Source organism: Limanda limanda, chromosome 2 (genome assembly GCF_963576545.1).
Source record: "Limanda limanda chromosome 2, fLimLim1.1, whole genome shotgun sequence".
NCBI classification, from domain to species: domain Eukaryota; kingdom Metazoa; phylum Chordata; class Actinopteri; order Pleuronectiformes; family Pleuronectidae; genus Limanda; species Limanda limanda.
In genome coordinates this window covers 15,874,123-15,889,601 of record NC_083637.1, presented here as the reverse complement: position 1 = coordinate 15,889,601, position 15,479 = coordinate 15,874,123, and the positions used below count along the sequence as shown (strand labels likewise).

At 42.3% G+C, this 15,479-nt stretch overlaps 1 protein-coding gene and 1 pseudogene across 1 annotated transcript; both read left to right on the top strand.

The window, feature by feature from the left end:
* The first annotated feature begins 525 nt into the window (after window positions 1-525).
* Window positions 526-9,226, top strand: LOC133027792 (cGMP-specific 3',5'-cyclic phosphodiesterase-like; annotated as a pseudogene).
* Window positions 9,227-10,276: 1,050 nt separating this feature from the next.
* LOC133026905 (histone PARylation factor 1) lies at window positions 10,277-15,135 on the top strand. Its single transcript, XM_061093895.1, has 8 exons — window positions 10,277-10,334; window positions 11,647-11,830; window positions 12,339-12,525; window positions 13,594-13,692; window positions 13,796-13,949; window positions 14,115-14,202; window positions 14,524-14,696; window positions 14,820-15,135. Exons 1-8 carry the CDS (start codon window positions 10,296-10,298, stop codon window positions 14,952-14,954), a joined length of 1,059 nt encoding a protein of 352 aa, XP_060949878.1. The 5' UTR covers window positions 10,277-10,295; the 3' UTR covers window positions 14,955-15,135.
* The last annotated feature ends 344 nt before the right edge of the window (window positions 15,136-15,479 follow it).

The following is a 15,479-nucleotide window of genomic DNA, read 5'->3' as shown; positions in this document are numbered from 1 at the left end:
TATTGTACTGTTGTTTGAAAACTTCTTGTGTTTTGTGCTGAAACCTTTGTGTGTTATTATTGAATTGCACATTGTTTTAAATTTCCACACAGGTAGCATGTTGCTAATGATCACTACAGCATATCACTATTAGCTTGTAGTCTGTGATCTATGAGCTACTTACAGCAGAACTGACCATAGGACTACAGCCTTAACAGTTTGGACCAGAGCCGTTCATCATGTAATCGGTTTCCTTTAATGAATGAACTTGAGGCTCCATGTTATCTAAACAGAGTTCAGGGGATTACCTTTACGCAATAGTTTCCACGGGCTCCTCCGTGTCTTCCCTTCAGTCTGACTCCTCACCAGGTTCACACGGTGTTTCGTGCACAACTCCACAGACTTTCAACGATCCTCTGTCTGGTCTCTGTCCACCTGAGCGAGGCGATGCCTTGTTTCCAGTCTGAGGCGCAGGAGTCCACGGAGCCGGACAGGGAGACTCCCGGGGAACAGGAGGCAGTGAGGGAGCCGCCGGTGAGCAGAGACATGGGCTGGTTCTTCTCTCCTCTGTGGAGCCCTCGCTCCAAGACGCGCAGGTTTGGAGACCGTATGACCCGGGACCGGGTGGAGGCCTGGCTGGACGACCACTCTGACTTTACCAGGGCCTACTTTCTACGCAGAGCTTCAGCGTAAGACATTATAACACCACTAGAGATTCCCTACATTTGAAAAGTCATATAGTCAATTGCTGTTATGTAAAGTTTGGTTGTCAATGACTGACAGAATACTATCAATTTAGGAAAATATGAAGCAATGCAGTGCAATGCACTTTTGTTATTATATAAATATTACTACATTACCATCTACAAAAGATAATAAAGTTTGGAAAGCATGCACATCCAAACTTGATAAACATTAGGTGCTGGACAGAAGGGACGGAAATAAGAAAATGAGAATATCCAAAATGCTTCAGTCAATGCTCCCAAAAACCCAAATCATTTAACTTCCAGGTACCTGTTTGTGTGAGCATCAACAGGTATGCCGAGATAAGTGTCTTCTAATGCTCAAAAATAAAAAACATTTTTTTAATTTAACCAGCTAGCAGTGGACCACACCACTGAGGCAGATGATAAGGGGTGCAAATTCCCCATCCCTTTAAAAAGGCTTTATTTTGCATCTGCAACACAAGTACATGGATTGCATATTAGTTAACAGTTTAAAGATATATAGTTATGTTTGCAATGATATTGAGGGGACAATTCTTTTATTCCCAGGATGGGTGGTCCAGAACCCCCAGCTCGCCCCTTCACATCCATCCCTGTCCACTAAATGTTATTTCCACAAAAGTATTCTTTATCTTTTGATGTACACTGTCACATCAAATCAGTCATGTAATCTGTGTGTGACTTCAGGGTCAGTGTTCCACAGTCTCCAATGGTGCCCACGTTGCCCAGAAGCAGCTCTGATCACTCTGACCAGCTCCTGAAGGCACATCACGGCGGAGTTTCGTCTCCACTTCCCTTCCCTCACCTGAACATCTCATCTGTATCCGACCGGCTCAAAACCCTTGCCTGCTCTACGCCTGACTGGAAGGATCCTTTCAGTCCAGATGTTCTGGTCACGCACACGCCTTGTTCTCCTTGTTCTTCCCGTTTCTCTTTTCCTCCTTGTCAACCTCTTTCTCCCATTTGCCCTGGCTCTCCTGACCTGTCCCATCTTCTGCGGCCTACCGCTGCAAACACTGCAGCCTGTGGCCATGGTGAGGGCTGCCCATGGATGATGGAGCTCCTGACAGGAGGTCTCAGTTGGATAGGTTCTGTGGCAGAGCTCTGCCAGAGGGCTGTCCTGCACGTCGGGGAGATACTGGCAGCTGAGGGCAGCTGCCTCTCTCTAGTAAAGAAGGACGGCGGTGGAAAGAGCTCCTTAGTGGAGGTGATTCCCCCGACAGCACTGGAGTGCCTGAGCAAGGTCAACATCTTCAGCCACAACTACCTGGAGCTGCTGAGGGGTATCATGGGATGTGTGCTGGCTACAGGGTCTCCAATGAACCTGAAAGACACATCAGAGGTAGTTGTTTTCATGACTCAGCACTTTGTAATAAGCTTTTTTAGACATGCAACAAACATGTTTTTACACATGACAAAATCTTTATCTACCAGATGCAGATATTTTAGGCCAGAGGACTGTTTATTAAATCCTGTTTCCTGATTACCTGGTTTTAGATGATGACATGTGTATTCATGCTCAGTGACGGTGTGTGTAAGGGAATCCCAGATGATGCACCTACTTCTAATCCTATTAGCAACTAACTTCTTCCAGAGATTAACCTTTGATTTTTGAGATGTCCTGTACTCGGCTGAAGTGTGTCCTTCCCTCACACACACACACACACACACACACACACACACACACACACACACACACACACACACACACACACACACACACACACACACACACACACACAAAGGGAAGACAGCACAGCTCATTAAAGGACTTTGAGACGTTGCCCACACCACCCCTCCTCTTCCTCACCACCAATGTGATTAGGAATCACTGGAAGCCCTGTGCAGAGTAGGGTAATCCTCCATCTGTGAAGGTATGAATGGGCAGTTCCTAATAACCTTAGGGTCATCAAGGTTATTAGGTAATGCTTTTACACGTCTTTCCTATCTCTTATGTTTTCTGATTACCTCCTCAGTTCCCGAAGTTCGACTTAGATGAAGATCAACCATCAGATTTTCAGATCAGGACTGTTCTAAGTGTGCCGATCAAGAACCACAGGGGAGAGGTACAGTTTATCTCAGTGTGTGTGTGTGTTTGTGTGCTTGTGTGTAGATTTGTGTGACATATTTATTCGCATCTCTGACTAAACGTATATGAATGCTGTACCTTTCAGTTAATCTCTATATATTTAACATACAGGTGGTAGGTGTAGTGGTCATGATCAATAAAAGAAGTTTTGAAGATGGACCCACTTCTGCTTTTACTAACATGGATGAGAAGGTGAGGACTTAGATGGTCTCTTATTTGAAACAGAACCACACATTATTATGAAAATTTTACATTTGAATTTGATTTGCCAGGTGCTATCAAATCACATGGATGTATTGGGGATGGTCTTGGATAATGTCCAGCTGTACGAGAGCTCGAGACAGGAGGCTAAACGCAGTCAGGTAAAATTATAAACCCTCAGTATCCTCCCGCATACTGTGGTCACATCCTAATATATAAGATCAATATATAAGATATACCCCTGTCAGGGTGTACTGTATTTTACTGTATACACTGATGCTAACAGAATTCTATGCTCGTGTGTCAGGCATTAATCGAGATGGCCCAGGTGTTGTCGAAGGAGCATCATTCCTTTGAGGTTCTGCTGAGTAAGATGGCGGCAACCATCATGCCCTTTACACACGCTCAGTACTGCACCATCTTCATCCCCAGAGAGCAAACCTCCGTCAGCGAGGACGAGGTGAAGAGGTGTAAGATTGCTGGTATCGTTTATTGATGCATGCATCACCTATTTCCTGACTTTTCTTCTGTTCCTCTGCTGGTGTTGCTTCAGATCTCATTCTCACGTGTGATACACCTGGAGTGTGAGGAGCTGGGATCAACCTGCCAAGTCTACAGAATGTACTGCCCGCACACATCCTCAAACATGAACAAATATGTTATATTATTACATTACATGTTGTAAAATACTTCCACATTATTTTTCAGGGAGCGGGACATCAGTGTTGTCGATCCATCGTATGCCCTCCAAACTCTGGTCTCCATGGAAACACTTAACATGTCTGAGAGTTCTGAAGGATCAGTAAAGAGTCTGATCTGTTGTCCTGTTAGAAATGAGAGGTCTGAAAATGTTATCGGTAAGTCACACTCTTACATGGCAACAGTTATTTTACAGCAATGAATTACTCATCATTGAACTTGTCAAACTATTGCACACATATATGCCTCTTCTCAAACACAGCATTACTATCATTCATGTGCATTATAATCATAGACTGTTCACAAAGATGGAGGCATGAGAGCTTGTTCTAAGTGAGGCCAAAGCCTTTAAGTCACAGAGGCGGTCACAGTATTATGGGTTATCAACCCTACGGTAATTCTTATCGCACTGAAGTGTTTTCTGGTAACTTTGGTTTTATTTAGTTATTTAAATGGTATAAAGACTGGGTGAAATGTCATGATTGACAGCTGAGACCGACTTGCGATTGGTCTAGTGTGTGCAAGATGGCAACATTTACATCCGAGAGATTATAATTTAATCATTCCTGCATCGTGGGAGGAATTTAATGCATCATCAATCTTTATATACAGTCTATGGTTACAGTAAATATACCAGATGCTGTTTAGAGTTACCAACCTGGAAAGGAAAATACGCTATTTGCCTTTTTGTGGTGTGATCAAGACTTCAAGGCAGGGATGTAAATTAACCCTTAAAAAATCCTTAATCATGTGCTGAAACACAGAAGAGAAACAGGCAGATTAAACTAGGTCTATAGTATATATCTATAGTCTTATCTATCCTGTGCTACCACGCCGCTGTTATATGAATATGAGATGATTCAAGGACTAAAGATGTGGAACTTCTTAAAACTCTTTCTCTCTTGTCACTCAGCGGTGTGCCAGCTGATGAACAAATGCAGCAGGGACTTCGATGACATGGAGGCCTTCAACAAATACGATGAGCGTCTGTTGGAGGACCTGGCGGTGTACTGTGGTCTGGCTCTGCAGTATGTTCAGGCCGTGCAGATCACAGAGGAGCGAAGGGCCAGTATAGAAGTCACACAGGAGGTGAAAAAACCTGCCTCACCTTATTACCTCATATCTTTTATCCTAAGAGTCATGGGAACCTTAACATGTGTTTGTAAAAAGTTACAGTCCCTGTGTTCACTCTTCTCCCTGCAGGTTCTTGCCTACCACATCACTGCAGCCGAAGAGGAAATCCAGGCGTTGCAGGTGATTCTTCTTCTCGTCTCTCTGTGCTTCCGCAGTGTCACAACAGATACATGAATAAGTCTCCCTCTAACCACCCATCTCTTCTAATGCCCCTGGTATTATGTTTCTGCTGGGTTGTCTGTTCGTCCAAATGTTCCATTGTGAACACGATATCTCTAGAACGCCTTGAGGGGATTTATTTTCCTATTTGGAAGAAACGTTCAGTTGGACTCAAGGATAAAACTCTTCGATTGTAGTGAACTGATAAGGTTTTGGTGGTCGATGGTCAAAGTTCAAACATAATTTTTGCCCCTTGACAGTTAAATCTCAGGTCTGCTTTCAGGAAATTTCTTCAGATTCTGCTCAGTAGTCACTTGGACTCAAAGATTAAGTTTTCAAAAGTAAAGGTCACAGTGATATTACTTTGAAAACAGTATATCAGGAACATGTGGAGGGACTCAAACTGCACTGGTTGTCTACCTGCTTTGTCATCCTGTCATTAGCCTTGTTATCGCCACTGCAATGTATTCAGCTGGTCAGATTACCTGGCATCAATGCTAAAGTACAGTTAATGCCTTACCAACTTAAACCTCTTTGTCTGCAGCTATTGCTGCCTGCCAGTGGCCAAGGTGAAGGTAGCATCCTCCCTTGGAACCTGTTCTGTGTGGGCAGGAGGTGGGGGGGAGCAGTGGTGTATTTGCAGTTGTACAAAGGGATGCAGCCTAGTTATACAAGTTGTCCTGCACTTGTACATGTGAGAGTGGTTTGATGTTCAAGTATCATCAAGGCCTTTCCTGTTTTTCTGTTTTTAGGAGGTCTCCATTCCTTCTGCTGAGTCACTGCACATACTAGACTTCCATTTCTCTCACTTTGCTCTGCCAGAGGAGCTGAGCACACAGGCCACCGTTCGTATGTTCCTGGACCTCAAATTAGTGCAGGACTTTAACATCGATTATAAGGTAACTGACCCGCTAATACTGATAATATATGGAATATTTGATTTATTGTTCAACCATACTGCCTGAATATGTATAAGAGATTGTTTTTAGTTTTGACCTGCCTCTGTGAAAATTACTTTTCCGATATTTCCAACATTTTGGGGAATTTTGCATATCTGATGCCAAATTACACCAGAAAATGTATTAAAATCGTTTCAACTGATCCCTTAAAACACACTTTAACCTGTCTCTTTCCTTTAGAGTCTGTGCCAGTGGGTCTTGACTGTGAGGCGTGGTTATAGAAACAACGTGCCTTATCACAACTGGAACCACGCGCTGAGCACTGCACAGAGCATGTTTGCTATGCTCATGGCCACAGAGCAGCTCCAGGTCAGCATGTGTTTGTCTGTAGGATCGTGTAAAACAGCTATCAATAGCAAAAAAAACCTCACATTTTCAAAGACAATAATATTTGTTTTCAGGCAAAGTTTCAGAACAATACCTGGAAATGTTCTGGTCATTTATTTTCTACCACTTCTAAGGACTTTTTGGGTTTAACTGACAGCTCCATCCTCCATTCATTCGGGGCGGGATGACTTGTTGACCTGTTATCATTATTATTGGTCCATAGACATCAGATATTCCTACCACTGTTTAACCCATTGACAACCTGACCAAGTCGTATCAACCAGAGTGACTGTGTTGACAGTCCTCCATGTGTGACTGGTTCAGAAGCCGCTGCCTTCTTCTGAGTCTCATCTGTTTTAAATTCTTCAAGTTCAGCTATCCTGAAGTTGGGGAGTGATTCGAGGACTTCAGGGTTTCTGCAGGACACGAGGCCTCAGAATTATTTCAGAGGGGATTAATTTTTAGGCTTTTGCAAAAACCTCTTAACTGCTGTCAGTGGAGATCACACACCCGCCTTAACTGACCTGCGCTGCTCACATATTTCAGCCTCTCTCTGCAGTAAAGTAGTGGCAGTACATGATTAACTGTGATTGTGTTTTATAACGCAGTGAAACTATTCTGTCATTCCTGTTTGCTTTAATTAAGTAGTTTGTTTCTCTCACAGACTATCTTTTCCCGCCTGGAGATCTTAGCGTTGATGATCGCCACTCTCAATCACGACCTCGACCACAGAGGAGTCAGTAACTCCTATATAGAAAGGTATATTTATCGATTTCTTAAGGAGTTATTTCACATCACAACTAAAATTATTTCTATTCATTTCTATTTATTGTATAGATTATCTTTTATCAAATGTCAGCCACTGCCTTCATATATCTGTTTAATTTCTCTCTATGTCTCAGGAGTCAGCAGCCTTTAGCTCAGCTCTACGGACACTCTTCTCTTGAGAACCACCACTACAACCTGTGCGTCTTCATCCTGAACAATGCTGTAAGACTTCCTCAATCCATAGACATTGATTCATTCATCCTGAAGCACCTCTTATTTTTGCATCAAGCCACTACTACCTATATATAAACATTTCTGTCTCTTTCCCTTAGTCCCTGACACTCCTGAGAGAAAGCTCTTTTAAACAATTATTATTGTGTCACAGTATTTGTTCTTTTTAGCAGATAGCCTGTGTTTATGTCTGTCTGCTCCTGCATGTACAGTATCTGCATGTCTGAATGTCACCTCCCTTCACTTTTTGTCTCTCCTCCACCTGCAGGGGAGTCAGATCCTAAGTGGCCTCTCCACAGAAAACCACAAAACTGCTCTTCACACGATCAAGAGGGCGATCCTCGCCACCAACCTCACCGTGTACATGGAGTGAGTTTAGAGATCAAATGTCAGAGCAGCTGGAGGTCTTGTGTTGCTTTAACTCACGTTTTTCGTGGTTGTGCTTTTAGGAGAAGGGACGAGTTCTTTTCTCTTGCTAAGAAAAGCAGAGTGAGCTGGAAGAGTGAGAAACAGAGAGAGCTGTTGGGGTGAGAGTGAAATCCAATCAAATCAGGGACGATAATGATGTGTGTGATGAGGACGTGCTGCTAAGATGTTTATTCCTCTCACAGGTCCATGTTAATGACAGCCAGTGACCTATCTGCTATCACTAAGCCTTGGCCTGAACAAAAGAGGGTAGGTCTCATTACATATAAACTCAACACTTCATCACTCAGTTCATCCAAACCTCACCGTCTCTCCTCCTCTGAAACAGATTGCCGACCTGGTTGCCATGGAGTTCTTTGCGCAGGGGGACAAAGAGAGAGAAGAGTTCAAAATTGAACCAATTGTAAGTTACTCTTGAGGAACAAAATTTTGCTGACACAAGGTCAGATCAGTGAGCCTTGGTTTTTAAGAGTCTCAATAGAAAATGCTTAATTAAAATAAAACTATTTGTCATGACTATCAAATTATTTCAACAGCACTTTTCATCACATTCAACCTAAAACTAAAAGGTTTCCCTTTCTGATGCTGGTTTTGTTCATGTTAGAGAGTTCTTTAGTTGTATTTTAATGTTAGTTTCATGCTTCTTCCATCAGTTGTAAAAAACAATTAAGATTTGCATTTTTGCAGCATGCATAGTTTGTATGTCTCCATGTGATGTCGTTCTAATGTTACAGATATTAACACGCTGCAGTAAATCTACAAACAAGATCAACGTGGAAGTGATAACTGTCATTTTGTCACACCATCTTTAATCATAGGGAGATTAAAGTTATTCTCGGACTCTGATATTCCTTCACATGTGTCGTATTTCATTCAATAGGGTTTTTAAATATCTTAAATATAATTTGCATGCATTTACTTTAATCAAAGTACATTTAGTGAACTTGTTATCTCGTTGCCGTTATTTATTCTGTGTAATAAATTTGGACTGACTTTTTTTCATTGTTACAGTAAAGTTTAGATTGTGAGGTTTAATATAAAATAAAAAGGAAATTGGTAAAGGAAATGACCTCAGTTTATAGGAAATTAATCTAGTTTAAAATATATCTACTCTATCAGCCAGTTTACCCTCTTTTCTCACCAGGAAATAATGAACAGAGAAAACAGCACTCGTCTGCCCTACATGCAAGTTGAATACATCGATGAAATTTGCTATCCACTCTACGAGGTGTGTTCCAACATTTTTCCTTAATCTTCTATCCTCTCTTCTAATCTCTTTTTTTTTTTTTTTACCTCAATCATCACTTTGTTTGTCTCTGTCTCATGTTTTGTGTGTCGTCTGTATGTCGTCCTCAGGCTGTGTCTGGACTGTTTGACAACTGCACCCCGCTGCTGAGTGGCTGTGAGGAAAACAGAGAAAACTGGCTGCATCTGGCTGAGGAAGCAGAGGAAGAAAACAATGAAAATATAAGTGTAGTGAGCCTGGAACTCATACACACAGTGAGGAAGAGACGCAGCCCGAAGAATAAAGGACAGACAGAAGAGGGATACCTTCTTCTTTAGAAGCAAATGTCTTGCACGAAAAATCGACTCAGTGTCGGATATGTTATTGGGTTATACAAATATCTTGACTATTGTCACAAATGCTGTAGTTATGTCCCGAAAAAAGGACTCAGAGCACATACAGCAACATATCCAACGTAAACCCTGTCAACAGTGTCAAATCTCACATTGATCTATTTTTCCATTTTTTGTGCTGTACAGAGTTTTATGAAACATATTTACACTTGTAAATGCCTACTTTTGTAAATTCACACACAACCTTCCAGCGTACAAGAAAAGAAAAGGCTACAAACTACTAACTTGAATATCCTAAAGATTTCTTCCACACAACTAAAGCAAGCTATGCATCAGCCCCTGTGTGCTGGCTTGTAGGAAGAAACGTCCAACACATAGGGAGTGGCCAGTCCATGACTGTTTTTTATAGTAATAAAAACGAATTTTATTGTATATCAGTCCTAAAATAAACCACGGTGTGAAGATTCTAAAACAGGAGTGATGTGGTTACATTTTTTTGGTTTATTATAGGAGCCGGATGGCAGCATTAATTGAATGAATTCTTCTCTCTGTGGATTTTGGCCAGTGGGTGTAACTTAATCCCAGGAGGATCAAATCACCTGAAATGTATGGAGGACCATACATGACTTAAGTATAAATAAATAAAAAAGTAAATGAATGAATAAATACAGAAAAAAATACAAAAATAAATGTTGAATTATATTTAAGACATTTGTTTAGACATTTCTGTTGTTATTAACGTATTTATTTATTTATTTCTGTATTAATTAATTTATTTCCTTTTTTATTTATTTCTGTATTTATTTATTTATTTCTGTATTTATTTATTTATACTTAAGTCGTGTATGGTCCTCCATAGAAATGTGCAAACTGAGAAGAGGTCAAAAAGGATTCCTCAATGTGCAGTTAGCATCCCCTGCCTCTGGGGGGCGGTGGAGGGCTTTAACGTTGCGTGGGGTTGCCGCGGCCTCCCGACGTGCAGAAGAAGAGGCGGACGCGAGGAGGACAAGAGGAAGAAACATGACAGGGCGCGCGAAAAGAAAACCCAGATCCAGTCAGGTAATGGCTCTCTGCTCGGTGGGGTCGCGGGGGGGGTGTCCCTTTGAAAACCCGGGGTTATCAGACGGAGGCGCCGCGGGCCGCCGAGCCTCGGTGCCGGGGGGGAGCAGCCTGTGTTCCCGGCTGCGGGGTGGAGGGCTGCAGCCGCCGTGTGGGAGCAGCGGTCAGACAACATGGCAGCCTGCAGACCTGCTCCTGCACCGGATCGACAGGTTGTATTATAACGGGTTGATGGCGTCTCAGTGAACCAGAACAGTGTGTTTGTTGTAGCGTGGAGAGCTAGCGTCTCCTTTACCTCTCTGTGGTCTGCTGCAGGAAAACATGAGTCTTCACGAATGGTGGTTTGATCCCATTAAAACCTAAAAACCAGTGCCTGAACATTAATGAAACAGATCTATAGAGAAGTTTATAGGTTCAGGGTGTAGAACCTGGTGGTGAAGTTGCATGTTGCAGTTGAATCCCACCCACCTCACCCTCCCCTTCCAAACATAAGAGAGAACCTGGGGTGGGCTGCGGGTAAAAAGGTGTTTAGTTTGTCCAGTCTGGGCTACTGTATAACAAAACATGGCAGCCTCCGTAGAGAGGATCCACTCAAGATGTTAATATAGAGTATTTATCTTGAAAGGGGCCATTCTAGGGTAAAGAAAACAACAATTTGTACAATTTGGATGAAACACACTAGTTGAAACAGTTTATGTTCAATTTCATCCAATAGATCACTTTCCCATAAATCTTACACACTGGACCTTTAAAGCCTTAACTTGTGTTACGTGTCATGTTATAAAATACAGATCATTGAACACACACACCATCAGGCTTCTTCATTCATAAAGCTGAGGGCTCATTCATAACTCCATTGACGTCCAGTATTCCCTGCACATCTGCTTCCTGCCTTTTCACACTACTTTTTGTTCACTTAACGTCTGAAAGTTGTATCCATGGTTGTGATGCTTTCCTTTGCTATGACTGTAAATCACTTTGGCTCAACTCCAATTGTTTCTAACGTACTATATAAACAAATCTGACTTGACTTGCAAGTACCATCAGGTTTTCAACAAACTGTTTTAAAAGAGGGGTTGATTTCTGCATATTGGAAGCTGTAGTTTGTAATGCTGCAGAATTAGTTATATTCACAATTTTGTATTTGTTTTTTTATATTCAGCCCTAAATCATATGAATGAATAGGGAGATACAAAATACCAGTTGGCTTATTGCAATGTTGTACTGTCACATTAGCTATAACTTGGTGTAACAAATACACTGACCACCTTAAATACAATGTGGCTGTTTCTCCCACGATATGTTTCTACAGGAGTCAGGTGCAGGCAATGGGCAGCTGAAGAAAGCCCGTCCTGACGAGCCCGAAGCCGCGCCGCTGTCCAAGGTCGATTCAGAGCAACGAGATGAGATGCTGCGACTGTACAAGCTTCAAATGCCAGAAGACCTTTACCACTTCTGGGATTTCTGCAAGCAGCTTTGTCCTGACGACCCCCGTGGTAAGATCTTTACACTAGCAGCAGATCTTGTTTCAGTACTACAGAGAGGACAGAAGGTACATCTGACATTTAATCCATTATTCTGTCTGTAGACGTAGAGTAAACAGGCTGGAGCCACTGGTTTTTAGTGATTCTCAGCCAATGAAAGGTCTGGATGGAGGGTTTGTGAGAAAAATACTCTGTACTAGCCCATCATCTTAGAAGCCCCACTTGTCTTCACACAAGTGTCTTTGTTTGATGATGGCTTTGTATTTGCCAGTTTAGCAGAAACACGCAGTTTCATGGTCTGTCTAAGGTTGCTCCTTGAGTTATGAGTTCTGCCAGTCCATAAAAGTCAATAATCATTTATTGTTATTACTCAGTTTTGTTCTTTGATGGTAAGTTGAAAAATGTTGGAGCTGTTGGGAAACCAAGACAAATAAAGAACTAACGTCATTAACTTGGGCTCTGGAAAATTGTGATGTGCAGTTAATATCTGGACTTATGTAATATTTTTTACTTTTTTAAGGTGCACTGAAAGAAACTCTGGGTTTGCAGCTGGTTGGTCCGTTTGACATTCTGTCTGGAGCTCACAAAAATTCAAAGAATCCTCAGCCTAACTTCCATCTACACTGGAGGTACATTTACGACCCACCAGAGTTTCAGACCATACTTCAGGGATGTGAGGACAGTCAGCATCACATCGGCTATTACAGGTACAGCACAGTTCTTTCCCACTCGAAGCCCATGAAAGTGTTTTATTTATTCTGAGCCAGTGCTATTGTTGAAATTTTGTAACTTCCACTTGTGGACTCTTGACTTAGCCTACGAGCAGTTCCCATACCAGCTAGAGCTAGTGAGGGGTAGGGTTGGGTACCGAGAACCCGTTCCAATATGGAACCGGTTCCAATACAACCGATACCTACCCGGACCGAAATGCAACGGAGATTTCGGTGCCTCATTTCGGTACCTGAGCCAATCAAAGCCTGAGGTCTCCGCTCGTCCCGCCTCCTCACACTTCCGCTCCTTCCTTCACGGATGTCGGCCGCGGCTGCCGGTGGACAGACTCTTGTCTCCGCGCTGCCCGCGCCCCGCGTGCGTCAGGGCTTCCGTGCAGGTGGTGGGGGGGGAGGATCTCCTCGCGGGACCTCTCCCCTCCGCCGGGCGCATTTCCTCCTTGGCGGTGCGCCGCGACCGGCTCCGGGTCGGCTTGGAAAGGCTCGGGGCGGGAGGAACGAAGACCACGCCGAGAAATGTTTCATAAAAGCGTCCGCATTTTAGGGGGACGAAGGCGGGGGGCCGAAGCCTGCCTGCGACAGCCCCAGCCGCGGAGACACGGGGGTCTCTGAGTGATGGAAAAGCGACCCTCAGTCTTCATTTGGCTCAGGCACCGGAGTCAGAGTCACGAGTCAGAGTGTGTGTGTTTTGTATTTATTTTTATTTATTTAAGTATAGTGTAAACTTTTGTTAACAGTTCGTATGTTATTCATAGTTTTAAGTTAAAAAGGGTTTTGTATTTATTTATATTTATAATCTACTTTAAACAGTTAATATATTTGGCAATAAAAAAAGCCTTTCTTGGTCAAGCATCGTTTTGTGCACTTTTTTGAAAAAAGTATCGGTTCAGGCACCGTTTAGGCACCGGTATCGTTTTAAAAGTATCGGTTAGGAACCGGTATCGGATAAAAACCAAACGATACCCATCCCTAGTGAGGGGTTTTTGTTACAGAAACATGAATATGATTTGCTCTGATTTTTTCTCACTGGATTTTATTGTCCACCAGAGACACTCCAGACTCCCTCCCTTCGTTTGTTGGGGAGAATGAAGCTAAGAAGGGCTTCGCTATAACACAGATGGGGGACAACTTGTTTGCTGCTGTCCTGTGAGTACTGACAACCACATGTATACCTATGACCAAACGTAAACACGCAATATTCTTGTAATCAGTTTATGTTGCCTGATTCCTTTGTTTTCTCCTGTGTCAGACTGTTTGTTCTGCGGAAGAGGAAAGAAAGGGGCAACAAGAAGCCAGGGGGAGAAGCTTTGGGAAACTTGGAGGCAAAGCTGAGAGACAGGGCAGAGACACTGGGCTTGTCTCTAGAGCAGAAAACCAAAGGCATGAAGCAGAGGGACAAGAGGGTAATTCACAGCAAATAGTGTTATGTATTATATAATGTTTTTTCAAACTCACTGGTAACTCAACTGATGAACACTTTATACGTTACTTTGTCCCTTGGACTGCAACTTGAAACAATGCGGTTGTATAAGTTCAATACTGTGTACCATTGTGTTCTTTCACTCCAGGTGGTTACAAAGACGTTCCACGGTGCTGGCATCGTTGTGCCCGTAGACAAGAATGATGTCGGATACAGAGAACTTCCAGAAACAGATGGTAAGACTAAATATGTATATATACAGTATTATAGCTTGGTGATAATAAAGGTGCCTGGTGCCACATTAGTTTTTGGTGTTTTAGCTTTTTGTGTAATCAGTTGTATGGACTGAAAACTTGAAGTAACAGTTTTATCTCCTCACACACTCATCATTTGTGTATGTATATAATTGTCCTTTAATCATAGCTCAAAAGTGGTATTAGACTTTTTTTGTTTAAATTTGAAATCAGTCTGTCAATAGTCGACATTCATTCATTTTCTGTGCATTTTATTTCAGTTATTATCTGTGCATGATGACTTTTTTCCTCTTTTGTATCTAGCTGCTCTCAAAAAGATCCTCAAGGCCATTGCTGACGCGCGGAATGATGAAGAGCGCGTCAAAGCCTTTGGACCTCTCCAGCAGATTATCACATTTGTTCAGTTTGCCAATGATGAGTGTGACTATGGAATGGGTTATGAGCTGGGAATAGACCTCTTCTGTTACGGATCCCATGTAAGTCTCAAAACCAACTCAGAACCGAATATTCTTTCCTGTGTACAAAGCATCAAATTAATGTTGCAGTTAGGTGTTTGGAATAAATGTGTTTATTGATTTTGTTTATTTTTGTCCTGTCAGTATTTTCACAAGGTAGTCAAGCAGCTCCTGCCCATGGCCTACAACTTGCTGAAACGAAATTTATTTGGGGAAATTTTGGAGGCCCACCTCTCCAGCCGTAGCCATGACAACCTGGACCAACTCACTGCACATTAGAAACACTCCGAAGATCATTTCAGTTCGTGTTCTTATAAGCTTTTCCCACCATGTGTCTTCTGTCTGTTTGTCATTATTCGTGTTTCTTGGTGGTTTGGTGCTGCTGTCGTTGACTGGAACCAGTTCAATGACATTTTGTTTGTAAAAGGTAGATGTCTAATAAAATATTTTTATATTTTTACCTGTCGATTGAATCTCAATGAACACTTAAAGCAATGATTGTACATCTACAGTAGATTGTCTACCAGTTGGTGAACACCGTACAACAGTTTTGTTTCAAGATCTGTAATCCAGGCAGAATGTATTTAGAGTTTTGACATGTAGGTAACTTTATTAAACTGCTATTATGACACAGTTGTTTCTTTAGATTCATATCATGCAGTGTAGATAGAGGGCAGTGTTTCCCATAGTTAAGATACAGTCAGCCATCGACACTGATGCAAGATGCCACAAACAGGCGACACTAGAACGATACGGTCTATTGACTATACCCAGTGACATTTCTGGTTTTTTTAAATTCTGAAC